The sequence below is a fragment of the Sturnus vulgaris genome, chromosome 17 (genome assembly GCF_052056855.1).
Source record: "Sturnus vulgaris isolate bStuVul1 chromosome 17, bStuVul1.hap1, whole genome shotgun sequence".
Lineage (NCBI taxonomy): Eukaryota > Metazoa > Chordata > Aves > Passeriformes > Sturnidae > Sturnus > Sturnus vulgaris.
Genome location: NC_142259.1, coordinates 12,395,846 through 12,413,151, shown reverse-complemented (window position 1 = coordinate 12,413,151; position 17,306 = coordinate 12,395,846). Strand labels below are relative to the sequence as shown.

At 44.0% G+C, this 17,306-nt stretch overlaps 1 protein-coding gene across 1 annotated transcript; it reads right to left on the bottom strand.

The window, feature by feature from the left end:
* Nucleotides 1-2,730: 2,730 nt before the first annotated feature.
* Nucleotides 2,731-15,516, bottom strand: PARD6B (par-6 family cell polarity regulator beta). The gene is made up of 3 exons (XM_014876089.2): nt 15,326-15,516; nt 10,529-10,751; nt 2,731-3,945 (listed from the first exon to the last, which is right to left on the bottom strand). Exons 1-3 carry the CDS (start codon nt 15,389-15,391, stop codon nt 3,116-3,118), a joined length of 1,119 nt encoding a protein of 372 aa, XP_014731575.1. The 5' UTR covers nt 15,392-15,516; the 3' UTR covers nt 2,731-3,115.
* Nucleotides 15,517-17,306: the final 1,790 nt, after the last annotated feature.

Here is a 17,306-nt window from a genome sequence, read left to right as displayed (position 1 = left end):
CAGAACTTCAAAGTAAATGCATCTTAATTCTATTAAGAATTTGTTCTTCTTCCTATTAAGGTGCACTTAGATCTCCCAGTCACCACGGAGGAATCACTTTCCCCCTCTGTGCATGTACACAACATATAACACTAGTCAAAGGAATTTTAGTTTTTCATTCCATTCTGAAATAATTTGGAATATCTCATAAATTAATTTATAAAATCTGGATTGAAAATACAATTTACACACACAGGATACTTAATACACAGATTACATCAATAGCAGCGGAATATTGTCAATCATGCGCAGCATCCTCACTAGCACTTCTGGATTTTCTTCTCCTCTTTTTAGCTATAGATAAAATCTATATAAAACAGTCAAGCCTTTAAGTATTGTCTTCCAGGGAGAAAACAGTATAGATGTTAAAAATTTAGGAGGTAGTGAATGAAAGGCTAACAATATCAGCATATTTTAAAAAACCTTATACTGAATCCCGGTATCATTTATATATAAAATTAAATTTAGCCACTCATAATCAACCATTGATCATCCCGAAATAGCAATTTAAAAATCTTTTGTAATTAACAGTGTATGTATTAGTAAGATATGGAAGAACTTTAGAAACTTTATGGTAACTGCAGCATTAAGCAATTACATGCCGTGCAGTCTGTCATTGTAACTGTAAATATACATTTTTTAGATTTATTTTTTAAAGTTTTTATCAAGTCCCAAATGCTTAGTTTTTACTACATGCCACCAAATTTCTGTGAAACAGAACATGATCTATGTCATAAAGAACATTATGTCACGTTTAGATTACTCAGTTTGCAGGAAAGGTCCTAGAGATGAAGTCTCATGCAGTTTAGGGTAGGACCCCAGTTCAATTTCTACAAGTCCTTAATACTGGCATAAATACAATTCAAAGTACCCATGCACGTGCCTGGCAGCACAGCAGCCTCGGGGGGGAACCTGCCCAGGCTCAGCCCTCCCAGATGGTCAGAGCTGCAAAATCCTCGTGGACCACACCTCGAGGTGGATCAGCACGGAATGAAATCATAACACCTGCCTGAAGTGCACTACCAGCTCATTCTCTGCACCTCTGGACCTCTCTTCTCTTCCCATCCAAGTGCCTTTATTCCTTTGATTATTCACAATACATTCAAGTAAACCAAAGGCACAGAAGTGCAAACTAGCAGAATTTTAAGTCTCACCCTCCACTGGTGATTTCATACAGGAAGGGAAGTCTTTTGACAAAGGAAAATAAAAAAGATATTTTCAAAGTAAACAATCTTCCACAAAGAAAGGAAGTGTAGAGCAGCGTTGAGAGAAAACATGTCCAGGTAAAGTCTCCATGGTGCAGAATGAACATTTCTTTTGCTCATTTCACACTAACTGGATGTAGTTACTTCATTTTTAATAATTATTAGCAAAACAAGTGAAACACTTGAAAGATCCTGCCCTTGTAAAAGATTCCAGGGCTCTCCACACACACACACACACAAAGAAACCATAAATAAGAGTGACAAAAGAGCCCCTCACCTGCATTTGCAGAGTACCACTGCCTGCTGTGCCTAACTCCACAAATCCCAAAGGGAATGAATGCCTCTCCTGGCATCTTGGACTCCAGTGGCATTGGAGCTTTGAGAAAACTACTGCTCATCAGATACTAATCTCAAATGTGCACTTTGTAACATCAAACAGCAGGGATTTGTTTCTGCAGCAGAGTTTGCATCATCACAAAAACCTGAAACAAACACAGGTTTAGCCTCTTGACAGTCTGTGAAGACTTTTACAGATGCCCTAACATTAAACTTACAGTTGGTCTCCTGTTAGTAGAGGTAGATTTTCCTCAAATAGACTGAGGGGAAAAAAAAGAAAGGGGTGAGTCTCCCTTCCCACTCATCCCACCTTCCCAGAGGGTGGAACACTCCCAAGCATCTGACTGCTGCTCTGGGGAGCACAGGACACAACCAGCAGCACCCCACTCCTCCTGACAGGCCACAGCATCCCTGGGGACATCCTTCTCCCAGTCCTGTCAGTCCCCAGTTCACTTTCCTGCCACAGTTATTATCACATGGCTCAAACAAGGTGTAGTAAAGCCTCATTCTGATTTAAAACTTGTTTTTTTAATTCAGGGATTTAACTTAGACTGTTCTAACTTGTTCAGGTTTGAAGAAAGTCACTTTTATACAATCCAGACTCATTCCAACAAACCTTTGCTAGTAGAAATCTTTACAGTTTCTACTAGGACTGCAATTGTAACAGAGACTATGTTATGCTATTTCCATAGCATTAAGTTTACCTTTGTTTGTAATTTACTGGGATTAGTAACTAAATCCAATGATATTCTTAAATATGGCAAACTAGAATGAGAACAGGTCTTTGATGCATTAGTGTTAAGACTTTCACATTTGAATTTCAAAATCAGAGTCATTAAAAGTAAGCTTGCCTGGCCATTAAAAACAGTAATGGTGCCTGACTAATGAGCCTGTGGTTGCACATTCACTCACTAAGGAGCAGTGCCCTCCCAAGCCCCAGTGCAGGTGCTGCCCACAGAGCCCTGCTGTCCCTGTGTCACCACTCCCAGCTCTTCCCAGCCCAAGCCAGCTCTCTCCCAGTTTCCTCTTGCCCAGAGCCCACGCACAGCTCTGCCAGTGGAGCAGCAGCCAGGACAGCAGTGAGGGGCTGGAGCAGCTCCATCACACGAGAGCAGCACTTCAGAGGAACACCAGGTGAAACCACAGTCCATGACATGGTCAGCCTCACACGTGAGGAAGTTTACTTCCATAGAACCAGTAGTATACGGCATTAAAAAAATAATAAAAATCAAGTACCTTTAAAAGAAAGCTCACAGCCATCTCTTAGCTATCCTTCATTCTCAATTTAAATTTTCTTCATTCAATTTCAGCTATTTATCAATTATCATCCAGCTTTGTGAATTATTTACACTGAAGTGCAGAATTAATGAAGTTAGTCAACTTACGTAATTTTGAATTTCTTGTATTTACTTTTTTCCCTCCTTTTAATCTAACTGCAGTGCTTGGTAGATGGAGAGGTATAAAATGTGTTACATATTAAGCCCGATTAAAACATGTATGGCATCCTTACTTATCCGAAGTACACCAATGCCATTTCATAGTGTTATTATAGTTCCATCTTCTTCTAAGGACTTCTGCCCCTGCTCTGGTACTTCATACTCCATGCTAATGCTGCCTGCTGAGTGATTCAAGTTCATCTCACTGGAAGGAAGGAACCCATTTTGCGTGGACTCGTGGAGCAGTTCAATTTGTGATAAGGATTCTATGCTTTCGCTGGTGGGCGCAGCTTTTGGGATCTGCTGTGGCTCACCACTGTCTTCAATAATAATGTCCTCGTCATCGCTCTCCTCCTCTCCCTGCAGCACACTGCCCAGGATGTTGGGGGTGCTGCTGGGAAGGCTGGACTCAGTGGACTGGCCAGAGCTGCCCGAAGTCCGACTGTTCCTCACCACGTTGTTCCTCTGGTTGGCGGGTCTGACCGTGATGATCAGGTTGCGGCTGTTTGCAATCATCATGTCTGTAACTTGATCCAGGCTCTTCCCTGACACCTCTATCCCGTTCACCTCCAGCACCTCGTCATTGACAGCCAGCAGGCCCGTGCTCTGAGCCAGCCCCCCGGGGACCAGCCTGGAGATAAAGATGCCTGGCACCTTCTCCAGGCCGTGCGGGGTGACCCTGACGCTGGAGCCGTCGCGGATGTAGAAGCCCAGGGGTTTGTCGGTGCCGTACTTGTAGAGCCGCACCCTGCGGTGGGTCTCGGGCAGAATGTCCACGTCGATGATGGATGACACGGGCCTGAAGTCCTGGGGCATGCTGATCACAATGTGGGGCTTCTTCTTGTGGTTATCTGGACGTAGCACGTTGGATAAGACGTTCTTCTTCCTGGTCATGGTGTCTGTCCCGAAGGCACTGTAGTCTGCATCTTCTGTAAGACAGAGCACACGGGGATCAGAGCAGGCACAGGTCACACTGCCGCCACGTCAGCTCACCCAAATAGAAGCTGTTAGCCTCACTATCACAGAAACCCTTCATAGAAACCCTTCTCTCCACTCACGAAACAAAAGCTTTAATGTTACAAGATTCAAAGTTTGGAATACTTTTGGTTTGCTTCTACCGAAGGGAAGAGCGTGCACAAAAGAAATTAAAGCAAGCTAGCAGCAGCAGATACAAAGAGCTACAGCTGCCTGAGAAAGGGTAGAATGGAAAGAGTGAGTACATTCCTAGAAACATTTTAATTTTATTCAGAGTAATTCCACTTGCTAGTTTTCTCTCCTCAGGTTTCAGATCATTGGAAAAGAAAGAATGAAAAAGGGAAAGCAGCCAGTGTGCCTATTATTGCCTAGCTACTGGGAGCCAGCCAAGTGACCTGGATTCAAACTCCAGAAAGCTTATTCCATTCTGCACTCTTCCCTGCCCCCATGCCATGTAGGTAAAATGGCTGTGGAGCAGAAACAAAGAGACCTTGCACACAAATACTCCAAGCAAAACTGTTCATGCAAGCAATGCTGTAACTGCCACAACTTAGTGCAGGAATAGGCAAATGGCTCAGAGCTTAAAAAAACCCCAAAAGAAAACATATTACTCCTACAACTACTTGTAAGGGAGGAGAAAACATGTTCTGTGAAAGCAATACTGATTTCTGAAATGCTTATTTACCAAAGGTTCCAGTTGTCTTTTTAATATGCAATAACTCACCAAAAAGAATGAACCTAAATACATTCAGATCTGATCTTCCTCAGATTTACACTCGTACTCATTGCACACATCTTTGTTCTGCAGGGGAAAACCCGCAATAATCATGCAGACCTGGACCCAGGGAAGTTGGGATTTCTTTGTATTGTCCCATTCAGAGGCCATTGGTACAGCCAAGGAAGTGGAAGAATGGCTATACATTTCAATCTGTGCACTGGGCTGACTGTGGCAATGCTGCCCTGGTGGCATTTCAGGACAGCTGCCAGCTGCTGAGGAAATCAATGAGTGCACTTGTTCCTGAGGCTGAGACATACAGACACGAACCCTCAGATTTGGACCCCTCCGATGCTTTAAGCAAAACAGAACAGAGAAAGTATTCCTGGAGCAACAGGCTAACACTACTGCAGCATGTAACAGCAACTCCTCCCTTCCCAGCCTTCAGGGCTGGGAAAACAACAACAGTCCTCTGGCCTGCTCTGGGAAGGCAGCCTTGGACCTGCTACTCTAAAAGATAAAGAACAAGTTTAAATTAGCCCACAAAAAAACCTCAAAGGGATTTATTGTCAGCTCCTTGTTTGTGTGTACACAATAGTTCATCAACATGTTTAAGAAAAATATGTCCTGATGATGGCCTCATTTACATTTCTTTATTTCCTTTGTTTAAAAAAAAGAATTACACCATAAGGAAGGCAAAGCTCTTGCTTAGCTGTTTGCTAAACGCAGAGCATCTTTTGCACTGCTGTTTACAGCTAAAGTTGTTCAACAGTTTAATTCACACAACCAGGAGTTATTTCTGAAGATGCCCGATTGGCACAGCCCTATTATAGCCTGAAGTCACTTCCACAGCAATCTCGATTACGTTGTAATTGAAAGTTTAATTAATATAACATTAGATCTTAACATCAAGTACAAAGGCTTTAAAAATAGCCTAAAATCTGATCTTCATATGTCTAAGAGTGTTAGGTCAGTTGTGTTGAAGAGTTGGTGCATTAAAAAAGAATCCAACCTCCCCAGCCAAAGTATTTTAACAGGTGAACTGTGTCTGAAGTGAAACACCTACAAAAATGCAAATTCAGCCTTTTTCTCTTAGAAGGCCCTTTGGGATGTCTGAGATCAGCTGGTTAAACCCTGCACTCCACTGCTGACAAACTAATATGCTGACTTTTCAGACAACATGGAGAAATTCTTTTCATGTTTGCTAAAAATTTATGATCAAAGAAAAAAGTGAGAGAAGTTTTGCCCTTATCTCTCCTGACAACCCATCCAACCAGTTTCCAGTTAGACATCTGGTGTTTCATTGAAAGGATTTTTGCAATTCAATGAGGTGCAATAACGCCTCTCTTTTTTTATTTAGAACTGTAATTGTTTACAAAACAACCTGGAAAGGACAAATGTGAAATCAGATCCTAGACAGGTCTTGCTTTAAATACAAGCTAACACTTGCACTCATTGCTGCTGACAGCTCCAGGACACGGGTCCCCACAGACTGGAGCCAGCCAGGCACTCTGCTCCTGCTGCTTTTAGTGCATCAGCTGGTTTAGAAAAAGACTCGAGAGAACAGGACAGCAAAGCTTTGTCAGGTCTGATTTTCTCACAAGTGCTCTCCCACATGCACTGCAACGTTTGAAGGCAATCAACTGGTGGCGTTTTCTCCCTAAATTCAAAGCGCACAAATTCAGAGGATCAGACAGGCTCTGTGGTGTTTTACCCATTCTGTCAGATCAAACATGTAAAGCATTCAACGATCCCAGCTTGCCACAGTGGCTATAAGGCTTCTTCACCTTCATGGCAGGCCACACACCCTGCAGGACGTCTGCCATGAACTGGATATACAAACACGTTTATTACATCCAAGTAGATCTATCATTTCCTGTAAATTATCAAAGACAGTTTGTGCTCTTTACTCAAGTTAGATTTAGAACTGTTCCCAACTTCCTTCACAGAGATCACCTCCCAGCCTGCCTTCCACAACTATCAGTTGGCAACTTCTGTCCAAATCAATTTTTCCAGTTAGCAGAGAAACATGAAAATCGGCTCCAAGAGGACTGGCTTTGAAAGGAATACTATGGAAATGTCTGTATGTGAAATAACAGATTCAAAAGGGTTTTTAAACATAAACTAAGATCAGAAAAACGTTTCTTGGAAAAGAGAGGAACTTTACAAGTCTCTTTCAGAAGACAAATATACAATCAGAAATCTTAAATTGAGCAGGTGCTTCTCTTTTTAGTAACTTTAAGTTACAGAACACATGGCTGAAATAAAAGCATCCCAAGACTGCAAGCCAGATGTCAAAACATTTAAGAAATGACACATCAGAGAATAAGGTTTTTTTTATTATAACTGCTCTTAATAGCTTAATAGTTTAATAATTCAGAACTAGCACGAACCTTAAGATAGACAGTTAAGGTTAGAGAATTTGTGAGGAAAAAAATAGTGAAAGGTTGATAAACTCATCTCCCCAAATGTCAGCAGAACTGCACACTCTGGGTAACCTCTCTTCCACTGCTGAACAAGTTTTCTACAGCAATACTCTCAAGTACAAAGGCATCTTTGTTCTGGCACCTCACTAATCAGTTTAAAGCCCTGGCAAAAATATTTTGGCCTAAAGCCAAAGGACAAGGTGTTAAGTGCAGACAGTGTGAAGGAGAATGGCCACACGGTGAAGGAAGGATTTCTCCCCCCAGCAGCTTCAAGCTCAAGGTGGCACCAAACTGTACAGACTTATTACATGAAATTGAAAACAAAAGCCTGTGAATGCCAAATCTGGTTGCAATTTAATGTTATTGAAGACAGATTTTTAAAATATTTTCCTGACCCATTTGCAAATCAATGTAGAGTTACCCCTTGAGAATTAAATTTTCATAGCCCCCAAGCAGTTAGTGTATTTGAGGAGATGCAATTTAGCAATTTTAAATACGACCCAAAAAATCTCCTCTTATTTAGTCACAAAATACAACAACAACAAAAAAACAACCTGTGTTTTTAGGAAGAGGCCTCGGAATAGCTAGGCTAGTCCACAAAGAGCTGTTTTAAAAGCCAACTTCTCTTACTTCTCACCAAAGTAAAGCTTCTCAGTGACAAAGTCTCTCTCAAGAGGCACAAGTGGATTAATCATAGAATCCACTTCTCACTAAATCCAGCCACATCCATGCAGAACTTGCAGGAGTTGGATATTGTAATTTAGAATGCTGCAAGGGACTGTTAGGGATATTACAATGAAATGTATCTTCTGTTATCTCTACTGTTCTCATATTTACAATGCAAAGTCCCCCACATCAAGCTGCCCTGCAGCCTGTGCAGGCTGCTCCCTCCATTTTCTCTTCAGGAAGGTTTTTCTCACAGACAGAGTGACTCCCATACATCTGGATTTAATCACAATACATCAGTTTAACCTTTAAATACCAGATGTCAACAGTACCTGTTAATCTGTTAAACTGCAGAATGAAATTCCAGCGAGGAATGTTTTCTGCAAGCTGACAGCCAATCCTGACTTGGGAAACATCAAGGCCCAGTTTAGATTTAGCACTGGAGCAGTTTATAAAGTATTTTAAAGGAATTTGGTGAAATACAATTAGAGGAGTCAAAGGCAAATAATGTGATTTCATTACAGGACCTCTAGGTTTTTTATCAAATCAACCAAGACACATAAATGTTCAGGGCAAACAGAGCTTTCAGGAATGAGGAGTGAAAAAATCAAACAGGAGAGGAAAGAGTTCTTACTCTGACATAACATATCCCAAATTCTGGACTCCCATTATCACAACCACCACTTATTAATAAAAGCAAAACCACTTTGCAGCTCCCATTTCAACCTCTCAAGGTGTTTCTTGGATGCAGTACACTCAGAAGTTAACATTGTTTACATTAGATTTCACTGCAGCCTGCTTGTACCTCAAGTTAGCTTTGCAGAAATTACATGTACTTTCTAAATAGTTAAGAGAGAATGATAAAAATTTCATCTATTATAAGGCATCAAAACATTTTCTCTCCTCCCCACAGTGGCTTTTTGTCAAAGATCTTAAATTCCCAACTACTGCTGCTGGAAACATAAAAGAAATCAAAGTTCCATTACAAAACCCACAAAAACTTTTCAGCTGATTTAAGAGAATGCATGAAAACCACGAGTAGCCTTGCAGGTGGAAAAGTAACTTGTGTCATTTATTATAGTTCCAAACCAGCCCAGATGAAAGCAGCTCCATCGATAGCAGGTATCTGCTCAGACATTTCTTTTCCATTTCAGAGCCAGTAAAGTTGCTGCAATCTATGAATTAAGCACACTTAAACAAATAATGCTGCACAAAATGTGAACCATCCCTAATCCAGCCTTGGTTACAGGCAAATAATCACAAATAAAATAGGGAATATAATTATTTCTCTATTTTCTGTATATCTACTCCATATGGCAAAGATGCCAGTGAAGGCAAAGCCTCAATTTCATCACCATATGTGATCAGTGTGATCATAACTAATTCCTAACAAAGTGCAGTGGGACTGTGGTGCCAAGCCTGGTCCTTAATTCCCTCCAACTCCACAGGCAGGAAGCTCTTGTGTCCAAGGGAAGGCACTGACACCTGGTACTTTCTACACAGCTTTTCCTGCTCATCCATTCTTTTTCTGATAACTAAAATGGATTAATCTTCTACTTCTGTGCATTACATCAACTCCTGGCACCAGGGTAGAAACAAATAATGCACCTGGATGAAATCAAGAGATATGAAGGTGGAGAACTAAAAAAGCATTACAAATGTACCACTAGAACAGGCAACATCAGACCTGTCACACCAGGAACAATCTACAAACATATGGTGTTAAAATATAAACTGTATAATCCCAGTCTGACAAAGTGGCTTATCCCTGCCTGTCATATGGCTACTGTAGGGGATTAGATGGAATCCCAGGCCTTGTGTCCCTCCAGGTTCTGCTAAAGCAAATGGTGCATGCCTTTGGCACTCCAGCACCGAGAGCACAGGCCTTACCATCTATACCATCAACACAAACAAAACAAACACTTGCCAGCACTCAGCCCCTGCCCAGCTGCCACACTGGTTATGAATACTGGGTCTGTGTCAGGCTCTTGTGGAGCTGTTCACTTTTTGGAGCAGGAGTTGATGCTGCCCAAGCATTTTCTGAGGAAAAGATGCCTGTCTTAGCAACAACCAGCAACACCATCACAAGAACAAATACAAACTTATAATTGGATTTTTCCCCTTCATGAACAAAGGAGACAGTAGGAACACACAACCAGAGCAGACACACTACTTTTAAAGGCAAACCAACAAAGCAAGCAGCCCTCATTCCTGAGGTTTGCTAACTGAAAGGAGCTTGTCAATTGAAACTTCAGAATGTTTTATTAGGAAAGTGTGATAGGAGTAGCATATTATAAAGTTAGTATTAAATTTAGACTTTAATATTGCATTTAATACTCCATGTGATAACATTTTAAATATTATTTTCCATCCTGTAATGGTTTCTCTTCTTGTCTGATCAAGATAGGAATTTTAAGTGAAAAGTATCCATCACACAGAGCAGAAAACCTTAGAAGTTAAAAGTTTGTTTTCATTTTCTTACATAAAACCAGGAAGAAACATTTGCTAGAGATTTAACTTGACTTTAACTCAACTAAATATAAGCAAAAAATCATAAAGTATAAATAGGTTGCCTGAGGAAACCCTTTGCAAGAGAGACAAGTTGTGAATACATGAAAGGTATTCACATATGGAATTTGACATGATGAAATAGGACTGAAGGGTTTTTTCCTCCATACATCACACTGTAGCTGGACAAACAGATGGTTCACATTCTTCAGGTGCTCTTACCTTTTCTCTGAATGAAAATCCTGAGCAGAGGATTGGCTGTAGAAACTGCTTTGTGATAATTGTCATCATTATTGATAGGCAGCAGGTCTCCGTGAATGTCCGTGTACCCCACCAGAACATCAACGTTGGGGATCTTGTGCACGTGCTGCAATAATCCATAGAACTCCTCAAACTTGCCAGGTTTGGATCTCTCCAGAGAAAATCGTCGAAATTCTGCCCCAAACTACAACAAAATGTATCTTACATCATGAATATGGAAGCAACAGAATTATTTTACGTTCAACCAGAAAAATCATGGAATTAAAATACGCTAAAAACTACAACAAACAATTTGGATGTGGTATCAAACAGTCAGTTAAAATAATTGTTTTTTTTCCCCCAAAGCTCAAACTAGTTTTGTACCTGGTAGAAGCTGTACCCTGGAGCATGCCAAGGCTGTTTCACTGCTCCATTTAACGGGAGCTCATCAGCGCTAAGGTGACAAACCCAAACCGTGCAGGGATTCCTGCAGATTCTCACAGGCTCATGAAGCCACCACAGTGGGCAAGGGACAGAACTGAGAGGTAGCATTGCTGTGGTGGCTCAAACCAGCACTGTGATTAACATCTTGTGGTATGTGACACCCTGTGGTATGTGACTACCTGGAATTTGGTTCCAAGAACTAGCAGTGCCCTTGAGAACAGAGTGTAGAGATGGTTACACAACTGTGGCTCACCCACGCAGGGCTGAGCAGCCTTCACACCCCCAGCTGTTTGGGCAGGAAGCGAAAATGCCACTGGGATGTGAACATCACAAAGAATTGCTGCTGCTTTTCAGCACAGCCCACGTGCAAGCCCAGCTCTGGGGAGCTGATCTCAGTCCACTCTGCTCCTACCTAAGGAGAGGTAACACAGACAACCAGCCACCACCTCCAGAGCATTCATCTGCATGAGCAAGGCTCAAATCTTGATTGCAACAGTCTTTTAAATCAGGGCTCTATCCAGGGTATAGAACCTGGATTTTCTGAATTTGGCAAGGTTCAGAAAATATGGAAAAAAATTAGTCACTGACACTTCTTTCAGGGATAGGATTTGCTTGTAGTCAACATAATCATTCAACAAAATACCCAGCTCACAAATCCACTCAAGCTCAGTCTCCTAAATCATCTCTAAAGCAAAGACTTATTAAAACATGTTGCTTATTAAGGCAATGATACAGTGGGGGCAGGCAGGAGACTCAACTGAGTGCCAAGAAAAGGATGAGCATTTGATGTAGACTAGACAAATTGTGATTTTTACCACACGTAGCTAGTAAAACGTTGGTGTTCTGCCTAAAAAGGGCATGACTCAAAGCAAACAGAATATTGGATAAAAATTACTCCAAATCCTCCATATCAGGCACATACACAACATACCAGAGATGTCAAAAGGAATTCAGAGATAGCAGCAGCCAGGTTACAAAAACCAGAACAGATTGCATATGAGTCAAAAGGATAATAAGCAAATAATTCTAAAAAAACTCAGTTGGCTGTTTTTTTTTTTGTGTGTGAATTCTATTGCTGACCTGAAAATAAAGACTTTAAATAATTTCTTTAGCAAGTTTAGTTTTAAGCAGAGCAGAAGGACACGTGGAACAAAATACTCTTGAGTGCACGTTGGAACCTCAGTATCACATACTTAGGTGAGTGTTCCACACAGGAGGTGTGGAGGTGCACTTTACCTCCCATCTGATTGCAATCTTCTGCAGAATAAAAGCCTTGGAGCTCTCACACACAAACAAAGGACTGAAAATCAGGAGACAAGGACCCCGTTGTTAGCACGTTAACACCAACTCAAAAGTACCTACACCTTCACCACCCCACCTTCCTCCAAAAGCTCCAAATAAAGGAATTATCTGGGAACATTCCTGCTCTAAAAAACCTGCAATTACCCTGACATTAACTAATAAGATAGAAGGGATGATTCATACCTGCTTACAAACAAAAGCCCAGCCCACAGCAGGAACTCCCATCACGTCAGAGGCAGCACAGCTCAATCATGACATCAGAGAAGGACTTCATCCTGTCTCAGATCCTTCTCCACCATGCATGGCAGCAATCCAAATTGTTTGGCTTTCAAGGATTACATAGTTCAAACATAATTCAGTAATAAAAGTCTAAAAAGCCAACAACCTCACCCTCAGGTTGGAATAAATGTTGAATCTTAACACAGTAAGCAAAGGGTCAGATTTTCAAACGTGTGATTTTTTTCCTCCATGTTATTTTATACATATTTGGTGCAAGTACCAAAAGACTCAATAACCCACTCGTACTTCCTAACACAGTTTGCTCAAGACTATTAGAAAGCAGGTAAAAGACAAGTCCAACTGTGCAATTCCATTATTTGAATCGCTAAAATGTCTGCATTTTCCATCAGATGCTGCCCTCCATCCCATGAAGCAGGCCTGCACTTGATGTTCTAGAGGAGATGAGACTCTGGAGGAGTAACTTAAGCAGAGAAGGCTCCTTGCCACCTGAGCTCTTTCCAAGCCCCTGCTGGTCCCCTGGGAGAGGCAGGGGAACCATGGCAGCACACCAGGAAGTCACAGGGAATGCTCACTTAATCATTTATGGGTCACGTTTTTAAGTCCTCTGAAACACAGAGCTGCTCTAAGCAAGTCTCCATCACTGAAAGAACGTGAGCTGCAGTGACCTTCCCTGGCTTACCAGTTATTAAGATTTTACTCAGAAAAAAAATAGTATTCCAAGTCATGAGAAAGGGGGAAAACTTGCATTCTAATATATAGAGAAGTAGAGGCTTATTTTGGGGTTTCCACACCATCACTAGGAACTCTAGCCTGGAGTATAAAGTTTTATTTTCCATGACAAGAAAATGGGCTGACTGGAATTCAAGTACTATGGGGAATGGCCAGGGCAAGCTCAGAGCAGTTACCCAAACTGAATAAACTAAACCAACAAAAGGACTGTGCTCATATAACTGCAACCACAGTTGGGCTGTGCTGGCCCAGCCTTGTCAGCTGAGGCACAATTATTGATCTGGAATATCTAAATAAAGAGCTGTACATCACTGAGCAGCCTTCAAAGCCCAGGCCACTCCACAAGAATGGCTCCCTCCACGTTCCACACAGTCCTTTCTTCTTTCTCTTCAGAATTGCTCATTTTCATAGAAGGAAGATGACTCCTCTGCGATATTAAATTGAGGTGCTAGTAAATAATGCATTAGCAACAAGTGGTTCTAGGAATGCCTTGAATCCTGCTCTGTAATATGCACTTGAGGGACCATCCCTATTCATTAGGGCTACATTTCTCTGTACAAACACCAGGAACACATCACACGGCTGATTCCCTAGAATATTTTAAATCAAGGAAAACACACAGCAGGGAAACAGCGAACCTAGAGTTTTGGGCTCAGGAAACAAGTGATTTGGGTTTGTAAGCACATCGCACTGATTATTTTCAACCTTACAGGAGCATAAATAAAAGACTTCACCATCACAGTACTAACTCAACTGGTATTTGAAATAACAGCTACCAGATATTCCCGTGCTTGCTGGTTTAGGTCACATAAAAAACGAACACTTTAAAGAAATCATCCTCAATTAAGCTGTAGGGATCAACCACACACTCCCCAGAAGTTCCAGAACTATGATGTGTTATCCTTAAAGATCCACAGAGCTCAGGTCCTGACTGCTGCTCTAACACTTCACCAGCAGCAAAGGAGGGCACAGAGTACAGGCTGCTCCCCACTCCAAAAAACAACCCAGGAGACCCACGTGTCCACCAATGGAAAACACATTCCCATGTGGACGCACTTACAATCTGCTTAGAAAAGGGGTTTTAACTCAACATTTATTTAACTAACAGTGATACTCCACCTCATACTGTACATCCAGCAGTTTTACAACTGGAAACTAATGCAAATATAAAGCAGAAAAAAAACCCCAAATTAATTTACCTCAGAATACCAAAGCTTTGTCAGAAAAACTCTGCCTAACCAGCAAATAAAACTTAAAAATAGAAGAGGTGTGGATGCACACATGGGAGAATTTAAGAGCTGGGCAAAGCTGTGAGCACCTGACACCGGTGATCTCTGCAGGAATATGCAGGTACACACTCCTGAAACTGCCAGGGTAAAAGTCTCTCGGGGCTCTAAGAGAAGGCAAACTCCACTTTCGGGTAAGCCAGCCAGGGCTCACCTCTACTGTAAGCCTACGCCTTGTCCCACAAAAAGCTACAGAAAGACAATCATTAAGGGAAAAAAGGTAACTACAGAAACAGTCACTAACGAACACACTCATTGCAATTCGGACAAAGAGCGCGTTTTGATGCTTGTGAATTATCACAGGATTGTCAGGGCTGGAAGGGACCTCTGGAGATCATGTAGTCCACTCCCGAAGCATGTCTTTAAACACCTCTTTTGGCCCAGCAATCCCACACTTTCCCCAACACAAATTTATCTGCACGTCTTTTAGTCGGTCCAGAAACTTAGGGGCCAGCTCCACTTACCTGTTTTGTTTTGTTTTGTTTTGTTTTTTTAAACCACTTCAAAAGCATTTATATTTCCTCCCCGCAGCCAGCAAGACCCCGGCCCGTGGGGCGGGCACAGGTGCGGGGCCCGCCCGAGCCCGGGGGCCTGCGGAGCGCTCAGGCCCCGGCGGGGCCGTGCCCGGGGGCCCCTCGGGCAGGTGAGTCAGCAGCAGTCCCTGTCCCTGTCCCCGTCCTGTCCCCGCAGCGACACCACGGCCAGACGGCCCCGCAGGGCCGGCCCGGTCCTTCCCCCCCAGCGCCCGCGGCCCTCAGGCGGCGGCGGCGGCTCCCACCTTGCTCTTCACCTCCATGGTGCCCAGGCCGCGGCTGCCCGCGGCCCCGCGCTGAGCCCGGTTCATGCCGAGCTGCGTCCGCTGTTCTCTCTGCTGTGTCCGCCGGAGCGCTGCGGGACGGGCAGCGGCGCGGCCCAGCCGAGAGCCCCCGGTACCCGCGGCCGCTCCGCCGCCTCCGCCCTCAGCGCGCCCGGGCCGGGGCGGGGCCGCGCGGCTCCGGCACCTGCCGGGCACCGGGGCGGGGCCGCGCCTGCGCCGCCTCCGCGGGGCCGCGCACGGGCGGGGCCGCGCACCTGCAGCCGCGGCGCAAGATGGAGGCCGCGGTGCGGGAGCGCTGCGGGGTTTTCTGCTCCTGTCCCCTCCTGTCCTCTCCTGTCCCCTCCTGTCCTCTCCTGTCCCCGCAGCACGTGTGGGCTGTGCCTCGCCGCCGTTATCCCGCAGCCCCGGGGCTGTTCGCGCACGGGGCTGGAGCGCGGCTGGGCTCCCGCTGCCTCCTCAGGCACCTCCCGCTCCGCGGAGCCGCCATCCCGCACCGCCCATCCTCCTGCGGCCCTCAGGAGCTTCCATGCCGAACTCCCGCTCCTTCAAAGCCCTGAGGAATCAACCCTAACCTTTCCACAGCCCTCAGGAACCTCCATGCCGAACTCCCGCTCCTGCCCAGCCCTGAGGAATCAACCCTCACCCTCCCACACTCCCCAGGACCCTCCATGCTGAACTCCTGCTTCTGCACAGCCCTGAGGAGCTGAGCCTAAGCCTAACCCTGACCTAACTCTCCCACAACCCTCAGGAGCCTCCGTGTCGCGCTCTGCTCCTGCACAGCCGTGAGGAGCCAACCCTGACCCTAACCCTGATCCCAACCCTTCCCCTTCCACAGCCCCCAGGATCCTCCATGCTGAGCTGCTCCTGCACAACCCTGAGGAGCTAAGCCTAACCCTGACCTTGACACTGACTCTAATCCTCACCCTAACCGTTCCACAGCCCTCAGGAGCCTCCAAGCTCCACTCCTGCCCATCCCTAAGGAGCTGCCATCCCTGCACCCCTCACAGTCCCCGGGCCAGGCTGCCCTGAAGGCTCCGAGCCCTCGGACATGGAGCTTGGGCATGGACTGAGTGATCTCCAGAGAAGGATCCCCCTTCCAACCCCAGCCATTCTGTGATTCGGGGACCCACAGATGTAACACAGCAAACTGCACCAGTGTTAGTTGGTGTTTACACTTTACATAAACAAACCTTCGTCAGGCCAAAGGTTTGAAGTCTCCCTGTCAGGATGTGGCTCTGTGTCCATCCTGAACGTAAAGGTGTTCATGGAGCTTGTTTTCATTTTAGTCACAAATAAATGGCAGGATCTGGTTATGTCAGAGCTAACCTTCCTGATTATATTAATTCTCAGACAGATAAATTATTTTCATTTAAAGGCCAGTTAAGCTGCCCTGACAAAAGTACAAAATCCAGAAGTGAAGAGACTGTTAACTGTCTGGAAGAAAAGACTTTCTCACTTGTGTATGGGCAAGAACATGTACATTAATCTCATTATGTCAACAGACCTTTGAATTACAAGTCTCTCCATAATCTATAAACCTAAAGAAGAGAGCCTGGTGTGAGGTTTCCTCATGTAGATCTTGTGTGGATTGATGGGAGCTCAAACAATGCCTTGCAATTGAGGAAAATCCATGGGTGTCTAGTCAGTTCTCAAGTCTCAGCTGGTAATCAGTAATTAAATAAAAAAGCATCCAGTGCTGAATCACTTCTAAGTCAGTGCTGATTTTTGTACAGTTGATCTTCCTCCCATCACGCCAAAGGCGAAGGAATTGCAGCTCTCACTCGAGCCAAGACAAGCTGTAATTAGCACAGAGGATATTGTTAATAGTTAAGTATAGTTTGCTGCCAGACGGTGTCTAGGCTGATTCAAGTCTTCTCGTCCTTTATCCAGCATGTTTTGGTTTTACACTGCAGAAGGATGCATAGAGAATTCAGCCTGTAAA